The sequence below is a fragment of the Oratosquilla oratoria genome, chromosome 30, assembly GCF_046742065.1.
Source record: "Oratosquilla oratoria isolate Oo_2021 chromosome 30, ASM4674206v1, whole genome shotgun sequence".
NCBI classification, from domain to species: Eukaryota; Metazoa; Arthropoda; class Malacostraca; order Stomatopoda; family Squillidae; genus Oratosquilla; species Oratosquilla oratoria.
Window position 1 is genome coordinate 15,395,285 of NC_134806.1, and position 10,984 is coordinate 15,406,268.

Genomic DNA, 10,984 nt, shown 5'->3' on the forward strand with positions numbered 1-10,984 from the left:
TATAGAAGTACGCACTTGCGCAGGAAATGAAGTACACCATCGCTCATATCACAACATTTACCACTAGGAACACATGAGGCACATATCAAGTTGTACAGTTGTGTGAACCTATAAATTGTCCGCAATTTTTTTTGGTTGAAGATGGTGAAAACAGGGGAAAAAGAGGAGGAAGCTTTGGTACCATATCTTACATAAATTGATAACCAAACCTAACTTAGTTATATAAGAAGATAAGTTTTACCATTAATGACAGATTACCATAATCAAAATTCTAGGATGAAAAAACATACTTGCAACTGTAACCAAACAAGTATAATAGTATTGTTTACATAGTCATAGCCTCATAGTGACAGTCAGGGTAATTTTGAAATCTTGATTTCATGGCTAAATCTAAGACTTGAATCTTGTAGGAACTATTGGGGGGAACTCTACAATTATACACATTTTCTTATGCATGTCAGCTACAACGTATTGTATGAACAAGTTTTGAACATTTTCAATATTTGATGTATGACAGTAATCAACGGAAATGTTATGGGGGACCGTGTGCATATGTTATATGGCAATGCCCACTAAACTTCAACACGGTTATCAACTGATACAAAAAGACCCACCACAAAAACCTCAATTTACCTACGACACTACTAGGTAGCCCAAGTCAAGATTGGTCCTTACTTTAACACTATTTAAAAGTGTTAAAACAAAGCAAACATTTCCCCTACAAAATTCGCACAAGTAAATGGTACTCAGCAACTCCTGTACACGAGTACATTATCCAATCTCAAATTAAATAAGCTGACTAAAATAACCTGCATACACATATTGGCTACTTCTAAGTACCACTATGGCACCACCATTCACTTACATGCTTAACCAGCATACGCATATATTAAAAGTAATGAATCAGATTCATACTGAATCTGCATCAACGCCCATTGCAAACGATCTTCAACCTTCCAAGTACCAAGGCATCACAGAGGCACCTACGTTTACAGCTTCCAGCATAAAAATAAAACTATATTTCCACCTCATTTCTACTTAATTATGTTCCCTTGGGTTTCCTACCCAAAAACTAACATTCAATAAAACCTACTTTGCAATATCAATTCCTTCCAAGTCCCACGCCGGTTCAATTCTCCCAACCCAAATAAACACGCCAAGCCAAGAGGATGCGCAAGGGAAGCGTCTTCAACCAACGCAATGCGCGCCACATTTAATTTCAGCTAAATAAATCGTGGATACAAAGGCTTTCTTAAATATAATATGTTATTGAAATAAAACAATCACCAGTCTGAAACTATGTAGCTAATTTAGTCAAGGAAAATAGCAAAATACACATGGAATAGTTGATGTTTTGTAGTAAGATAATTTGGACATTTTTTGTTTCGTTCCATCTCACGTCAAGTTTGCCCGGTACATAACCAAGACTTTAATTGTTACAAGGTTTATATAGCTCATGATGATTGAATAAACATTTCATAAATGGCTGACATATACCAAAAGTCTACAGAATAACCAGTAGGCACATCTCCCTACATCATACTCTAACAATCAATGACTCGGAACGGAACGATCCATTTCAAACGTTCGGAGATATAGAGCATGCCGTTACGTAATCGTATTGGATAAATAGTATAGAGTATAACTTTATAGAATACCTAGTTTTACGCCTATGAACGAATCTATATATTGTGAACGTGGATCAGATTAAAGCCGGGATTAATGAGTTGGTGAGACTGGAGGCAATCCCTTGGATGTGAAGATCAGCGAGTTTGAACGAACGCTGATATCCTTTTCATACTGGTCTAATTTACGTCAACTCTTGTGTATTTAGATACCAGAAATAAGAGTTTGCTTACTGTATTGTAGACCTCTCTAAGAACATTTCAGCAATGAAGATTAAAAAAAATAGAAACAAAGTCGTTTGCGCTCAAACTCATAACAATTCTGCTGGACAATACCAATGACAGATGATACAAAGTTGTTACAGAGCTGTAGAAATCCGCTCTCAAATATCCACTTATTTGTGGGTTTCGTTCACTATGGATTCTATCCACTGTAATTCGTTACATTTCGAGAGGGGGAGATCGTTCAGCTGGGTAAAATCTCTTAGCTACTAGCAAATTAACGAGTCAAATGCCACCTCTGAATCATGCTATAAAAATTTTCTTCCAATGAATATCGCCAATGGCAAACTGTATATTTTACTCTGGCTACCCCGATCAATTTTAATGAGCCTGCGGAAACATGCGCTTCATGACATTTCGACCTACGCTGTCATTATTAACAGCGACTTTTGTTTAGTCTGTTGTCAAGGTTCTACAAAATGGGACTTCGTAAATATGAATAAGAAAATGAACCCATCCTTTATTTACCTAGATATACTCAAAAGAAAACATGGTACAAATGACTGTAGACATGGTCAGAAATGCAAGCATGTTCACCCAGCCATATGTAAATATTTTTAGAAGCTCTGCCAAGGGATTCGAACCCTGACCTGTGCGTACATAATTATGAAGTCATTATGTATAAAAAAAAAAAAAAAATTACCAATGCCCACAGTACATATTCCCACACCCTGAAAAAAAAACAGCAGCAACAATCACCTTTAAGGGGGGCCACCCCCGAAAACTCCTTGGGCTCATATCTCGCTTCTGGTTCATCCAATTGCTTTGAAATTTTAATATGTTGTTTGTTGGTATAAAGAAATGCTATTCTGTAAATTTCATGAAATTTTAATGAATGGTAGTGGCTACAAAAAAAACGTGTTTTTCTTTTTTTTGTTTCACAAGATTCATTTTTCACTTAATTGCTTTGAAAAAATTATCATAGAAACTTTGTTTATATATCTACATTTTGTTGGATTTGATTTTCAATTTTTTGTTTTGTCTTTGAAGGAATTTTTTTTTTCGATTTTTTTTTAGGTCTCCTGAATCCCGTTTTTTTTTTTTTTTTTTGACAAATTGAAAAATCTAATTCCAACAAAAAATTCTATTTTTGTTGAAGTATAAATTGATACCTAACATAAGTTGATCAGAGTTTTTACCGATTTTGTGAAATTATTTGAAGTTCAAAAAACAACATTTCGAGATATCGGCTTCTAAAGTTTTTTTTCGGTTTTTTCCTTTTCCTGCCATGTGTATTCATCTGATTAGCATCAAATTTTCACATATGATTGTGTATATATTGTTGACTTGGAGAATGAAGAGAAACGGGGGGTGACTGCTGTTGTAGCGTGGGTGGGAGTGGTGGCGGAGGAGGAGGTGATAAGCCGGAAGGCGATAACACGCTCTCTCCCCTTCATCTCTGCTAATTTCTTCGCTAATTTCTCCTTGATCTGAAGAGTCTTGATGCCCTTTACTCTTCTTGAAGTTGGATATCCTCGATAACGTAAGCTTACGTTTGTAAGTCATCTTGCAAGACGAATATAAAAGAAATATTACAGGAACGCAGCATTGCGTTATCTGTAATGTCTCCGTATGTACTGGACGTGAGTAGCTAGGATTTACCACACGCATGTGGGGAAGAGATGCCATTTGTCGAAATTTATATAAAGAAAAAATTATTTTAATGATAGTTCTACATAGTTATAACCATTGAATGATACCTCATTTTCTAGCGCACGCGTCAAGCTATGACGCAACACCCCGGGTCATTTAAAAATGGCATCTGAGGGGGGGAAAAAAATATTTTTCAGAAAAAAACTTCACCAAGTGATAGTTTCGGGTAGGACTGACATCTTGAGCCGATAAAAGTGAAAAGTGAAATTTTAAAAATATTCGTGAAAAATTCACCGGGGTGGCCCCCCTTAAGAAGAAACGATTCCCAGATTACAAGCAAACCAGTGACCAATCCCTGCACCGTCAAATCAAATTAAAATAGTACAGGAGCTGCAGGAAGGAGAGTCAGTAACAGGCAGTTGCTGATAAAATTATATTATTTTCATGAATTTATTTTTATTTATTTATCATTATTTATCTATTTATTTATTTACTTATTTTTTTTTAAGGGGACAGTGGAACGGTTAGCAGTACAACAGCATCAAGTTCAAATGATGCTAAAAATAGAAGTGGAAAATAAATGGAAACGGAGTGTATCATGTAGTGCAACATTCCATATTCTTATGCCAAAACAAAGCAAGGTAAATAAGCGTTCCCTAGAAAATTTGCAAGAAGATTCAAATGACTGTTGCCATAACCTACTTAAATCTAAAAAATAATGAGAAAGATGAAGTTGGCGTGAAAAATACACGCTTTGCAGGACAGATAGAAAGGATAGAAGTCATGGCGTTGCTACACTATAACTCAGATATAAGTTAGCGATAGACGCACAATTGTTGGGCATATAGAACTCATAGAACTATCAGTTAAAATCAAGTCTATTTTTTTGTCATTAGTTATTATCACCCTCACCCCACAGTGTGATATATATACATATATGTTGACATATATATATATATATATATATATATATATATAAATATGTATATTTATATATATCTATATATATATATATATATATACATATATATACACAAACACACACACACTGGATAGTCCCAAGTTCAGATATTAATTTATTTTCAACCACATTAACTTTTCACTTTTAATTCCATGTCATCACGATCGAGACTGACAATGCGCTCGACGGAGACATATGCGGAAACTGATACGCAGTGAAGCCAAGGACTCGAACCTAGTTTAGACGTACCAAAGTTACAGTGACTAACCACTGCGCCATCAAGAGAGATGGCGCAGTGGTTAGTCACTGTAACATTGGTACGTTTAAACTAGGTTCGAGTCCTTGGCTACACTGCGAATCAGTCTCTGCATATGTCTCCGTCGAACGCATTGTCAGTCTCGATCGTGATGACGTGGAATTAAAATTGAAAAGTTAATGTGGTTGAAAATAGTTTTATATATATATATATATATATATATATATATATATATATATAATGTGTGTGTGTGTGTATGTATAGTTATCTATGTATGTATATATATATATATATATATATATGAGTTTATTTGGTAGTGAATCAATATATATGAAGTGCAGATAATGAAAAGAACACATAGTTCGAAATAACAATTACAATTGCCGAGGATATCTGTGTATGTATGCATTTACACACACACACACACACACACACACACACACACACACACACACACACACATATATATATATAAATATATATATATATATATATATATATATATATATATACATATACACTGTATATATATTGCTGAAGTCACGAGTTTAGCGCTTTTCGTGGATATCAATTAGGTAACACCAAGGACCGAAAACAGGTGGGTGGATGCAAATAATATGGATTTGGATGCAAAAGGAATGTCTGTTGAAGAGGATGGGGAAAAGGGCATGAAATAGGTGTTACTGGAGAGTTGTGAATGGGTATGGAACTGGAACAGCGGAAATTAAATTACAGCAGAAAAAAAAATAATAAGAGGAGGATGAACCAGAAGAAATAAAGAACAACGGAAGAAGGAAAACAAGAAAGTGTAGATAAAGCTATGGTGAAGGCGTTATAAATAGAGAAGCATTAATCAACAATGTTGCAACTTATATATTTTGTTCTGGTCAATGGACAGGCGATTTCATGGTTGGAAGAATATCCCCATTAGTCAAGAGCACCTTCATGACAGACCTTAACTGAATGAAGTTGTGTGGAGTTAAATTTAGCAAAGTAAGTAAAACTAGGGTGCCTCCATTTCAACGAAAAAAAAAACCTTGGTATATAGATGCTATCAACAAATTGATGTTTCAAATATTGGAGTACAGGATACTCTGCAGATTTCTTTCCACCTTCAGATTATTCATTTGGACACCACAATCTGAATTGAGATATATTTTGATTCTTAGATTAATAAAAATAACCCCTGTTTAGGTTATAAAATTGTATTTATTTTGCTACGTGTTGACGGAGTTAGCCGTATGGAGTGGCGGTACTGTCGAGACTAAAATACGAAATTTATACTTAGATATGTTGACGCATCTCGTCCATCTTTTTGGCGGGAAGGATGAGACGCCTGTTCGCGTCTTATTTATTTATTCTCTTTCCATCTAACGTCTGTGCACATTTTCTTTGTTTTCCTATAGTAGATGTGCTGGTAGGGAGGTACATTAAATTATGGCTGCAGTGACTGACATTAAAACTGATTAGAATTTATGTGTCTGAACTGAAAATAAATTAGTCTCATACTAATGCCATGACAGACAAAATAGCAGTATTCTTCTTAACCTCTTTTGAACCAAAGCTGAATAAAATTACCTGGCATAAGCCAGTACAAAACCCTTTGAATTGTTCTATACCCCAGGAGAGTTTAAAATATTATACACTTTGGTGAAATTGAACCAATCAACACGGGGTGCATCAGATGGTCTGTCACGCCCTGTGCCAAGGCCAAGTTAAACGCTTAAACCAATCCACCTCTGGGGCTAAGTGCCCTGATCCGGTCCCAGATTTCTGGTGTTTCAAATGTGTCATTTAATTAATTCTTCGTCTCATAAATAAGAGTAAAAATAAAAGAAAATGCATTTTCTCTGTCATGGTGTCTCATGTCCGTGAAATGAGCCTCAGTTATTACTAATATCGATATGACAGAGAGAAAAAAAAAGTCTTTGAATGAAGATCTATGTTTGTATTTTTATTCCTTAGTTGTGGATGGAGTGAATTTGAGTGGAAGACCGAGAATGTGATGGATGGATGGATGGATGGGTGTGATAGGGGCTTGTGTACAAAGGGTGTGTCTGTCGAGTAGGAAAGGGAGATGTCTGTTCTACAAATTCTCGAGTGGATGAGGGTTTGCCAAATAATGAAGCGGTGGGGGTAAACCAACTTCGGCTGGGGTGGGGCAAACCTTCATCCACAAGGAGCTGAGATAGAAGGGGCAACAAATGGGCGTGGAATGGATGAAAAGTGAGTGTGTGGCTCGAATAGGACATCCCCTTTTACCAGAAGGAAAGGGCCTCTGACATACTGAATATATGTATTGTTGTTATTATATTATTACTGTTTTATCATCATCATCATCATCATCATCATCATCATCATTATTATTATTATTATTATTATCATTATTATTATTATTACTATTATTATTATTATTATTATTATTATTATTGTTATTATCATTATTGTTACTGTTACTATTATTATTATTATTATTATTGTTATTATCATTATTAGTATTATCATTTTTATTACCATCATCATTGTCACTATCACCTCTTTTGTAATTTTGTGTCATCATTACAGACATAATTACCATTATCAATATAGTATTGCTATGTACTATACCAATCTAATACCTTGAACATGCTCAACACTATCAATAGGAAACGCGATTGGTGTGTGGCCAATTTGTCCTCTCAGAGTCTCAGGCCTCCACGGGCCAAACGGTACCCCACCCTATCCGGAGTGTGAAAATAGCCCGCAGAGTCCCTTTAGCAGCGGGGCCGGGCGTGACAACGACGTCTACAAGGGTCCCAATGTATGGCTGCCAGATGTTTAGGTTTCACTACGCCAGGCATTTTGGTGCTCTGCCGTATGTCTGCCAACAATATGTGTTTTTGTTTTGGAAATATGTTAGATATTGAATATATATATATATATATATATATATATATATATATATATATATATATATATATATATATATATATATATATATATATGAGAGAGTGATAGGTGGGGAAGGGTAAGCGAAGATGGGCTAAGAATACATTTATTGTTCTTACGTTTCGGTTTTTATAACCTTCCTCATATGATGTATCTATATGATAGAAGTCAAAACTTAATTCCAGAATTTTGACTATGAATTAATCAACGATAGAAGGCCGTTTTCTTCCACTTGGCTCACAACCATACGAGTTGTACATGTGTGTAGATGCCGACCATCATCTATACATCTATATCTATATATATCTCTCTCTCTCGCTATATATATATATATATTGCTGCCGTCAAATGATTTTATCAACTAAGAGGACTCCCCATCCGTAGTGATTCCCCACCCATAAACGTTACTCATAATTCGAAATTATATATATATATATATATATATATATATATATATATATATATATATATATATATATATATATATGTGTGTGTGTGTGTATTTATTTCAATAACTGTCTAGTTTCTGCAACCAGGATGTATTGATAATGGGTGATTTCAATTTTACTGACATTGATTGGATGACCCTTGAACATGGCCATATAGGTAGTCGCTTGATTGATTTTCTCGATGACAATTACTTAGTTCAGCATGTAAAAGAGCCCACAAGACATGGAAACTTACTCGATCTATTGATCACTAGCCGCGAAAGCATGATAACCGATGTAGAAGTCGGTAAAACTATTGCAAATAGCAATCACAACTTAGATTCAAACTACTAAAAATTTTAGAATAGATACTTGTGTTTCTAAAATACCCGATTTCAGTAAAGCTCAGTTCATAGGACTACGTCAGGAGCTTCAGCTTACAGATTGGGAGGCAAAATTAAGCGAAAGACCTGTAGATCAGATGTGGGAAATATTTCAAAATACGCTCATTAAGATGATTCATACTTATATTCCTTTTAAGGACAGACGTCCCCCAAATCAGGCTCGTCCAAAATGGCTTGACAAAGAAAAAAAAAAAAAAAAAAAAAATTGCTAAAAAGAGAGTCTTACAAGAAATATAAGTGCTTGGGTGCATCAAATGATTATCAAAGCTATGTATTAATACAGAGAGACTTAAGATTCTATAAGGGAATTGACAACAGAAGTGACAAAATTTTCACACTGAATGAGAATCAGGCAAGAAACAATGGTCTCAAACTGTCCGGAAATAGATTTAATTTGAAAGTGGGTAGAAACAACTTCGCCAACCGTGTAGTTAATGAATGGAATAAACTTCCTGCAGAGGCAGTGCAATGTAGTTCAGTTCGAAGCTTTAAAAATAATTTAGATAAACACCTAAGCAAGATGATGTAATGATTATAATTTATCTTATATCATTTGTTTATTTTTGTTATCATTTGCCCGTTTGTTTATTATTATTTGCTTGATTCTCATTTATTATTAGTTATATGTCAATTTATTATTATTTACTATTTACCTGTTTGTTTATTATTCAACTATACCTATGCATTCATTTATGTATTTGATCTATTATTTACAGTATTATAGTTTTTTATTTATTAATTTATTTATCATTGTTATGATTTTTTTCGCATCCGACCTAGATGTGGACCTAAAGGTCTCCTGTCGGCATGCGCCGCCTTTGTAATTCTTTGTAATATATATTCGAAAAATATGGGGCAGATTCTCTTGTATACAAGGAGTATTGAAATCGACAGCATTCTGACAATTGATAATTTCCTTATTATTATTTTCTAGGTTTCCAACAAGGATCCGGTCATTCGGGGGATGAGCAAAGACGAGTTCACCAAGAACATCCATTTAATATCTTAATCAACGTTTCGTCTACAGAAAGACATCTTCAGGAAAATATGGAAAACAAAGAAGTACAAACATACAAGTACGATCACACAATTTAAAGCTGTTATAACAATATAACATAACAGGGAATTTAGCCTAATATGCAGGAAAAAGATTAAACACGACATTCGATTGCTTTCGAACGAGAAATGTATGCTTTCATATAATTTGACACTATGGGCCTAACGGTCATCTGGGGTGGATGGGGGGGGGCTGAGGGGTTGGGTGAGAAGGGGAGGGGGGTAAGGTCACCTGACGCGATGGTGCCCGCAGGGATGGGGGGGGGGGCGGGGATGGAGGGGAAGAGGGGGGGTGCATGAGAGAGGGGATTGTCATTGAACAAACTTGTGCTAGAAACCATGTTTGATTGAATATTGATTATAGGATTTTTTTTCTCTTAGAAGCAATGTACATAAGATAAAAAATCCTATTATCAATATTCAATCAAACATGAGAAAGGGAACTGTCATTGAATAAGCTTGTGCTAGAAACCATGTTTGATTGAATATTGATAATAGGATTTTTTGTCTTGGAAGCAATGTACATAAGAGAAATAATCCTATTATCAATATTCAATCAAACATGATTTCAATTGTCATTGAATAAGCTTGTGCTAGAAATCATGTCTGAATATTGATAACACGATTTTTTCTTCTTAGAAGCAATGTACATAAGAGTAAAAATCCTGTTATTAATATTCAATCAAACATGGTTTCTAGCATAAACTTATTCAATGACAATTCCCTCTCTCACACACTAAACCCTCTTCCTTTCCATCCCCGTCCTCCCATCCCTGCTACACCATCGCGTCAGGTGACTTTACCCTCCTTCCCTTCTCACCCAACCCCTCAGAGCCCCCCCCCCCCATCCACCCCAGATGACCGTTAGGCCCATAGTGTCAGAATATATGAAAGTATATGTTTCTCGTTCGAAAGCAATCGAATGTCGTGTTTAATCTTTTCCTTGCATATTAGGCAAAATTCCATGTTATGTTATATTGTTATAACAGCTTTAAGTTTTGTGATCATACTTGTTTGTTTGTATTTACGTATTTAGGCAAAATTCCATGTTATGTTATATTGTTATAACAGCTCAAGTTTTGTGATCATACTTGTTTGTTTGTATTTCTGTATTTTCCTTATTTTTCCTGAAGATGTCACTGTGCATACGAAACGTTGAGTAAGATATCAAATGGATGTTACATGAGGATGTCAGTGCTCTAATCCCTGGATCTTCAGACAGTGGGAACTGTGATGGAAATGTGACAAAATACTGAAGAAAACTCCCAAGCACAGGTTGTGATGTAACGCACCATGTCAAATGCACTTACGCATCTACCAAAGGATATGTGAACATTACAAAGCACAATCTCTCATGGCAATGTGCACCTGACGCGTGTGTGGGGTGCAATGAGATGGTGGCAAGCCAGCACAAGGGTAAAGAATGTAACGAATGTCAAAGATTGACACAT

At 35.3% G+C, this 10,984-nt stretch overlaps 1 protein-coding gene across 4 annotated transcripts in view; it reads right to left on the reverse strand.

Annotated features, from left to right (window-relative positions):
- LOC143041037 (zinc finger protein 385B-like) overlaps positions 1 to 10,984 on the reverse strand; it is a 97,037-nt gene that overhangs the window by 42,233 nt on the left and 43,820 nt on the right. Inside the window, exon 1 of one of the 4 annotated variants that reach the window (XM_076212634.1) lies at positions 1,094 to 1,216. The exons of 2 other annotated variants lie outside the window; for them this stretch is intronic. Coding sequence is in view for 1 of the 2 variants with exons in the window: in XM_076212632.1 (XP_076068747.1) it covers positions 866 to 886 (21 nt within the window). In the remaining variant the exon portion in view is untranslated. Of the gene's footprint in view, positions 1 to 865; positions 988 to 1,093; positions 1,217 to 10,984 lie in introns of those variants that run through there. One more of the 4 variants, XM_076212632.1, reaches the window with a different exon arrangement.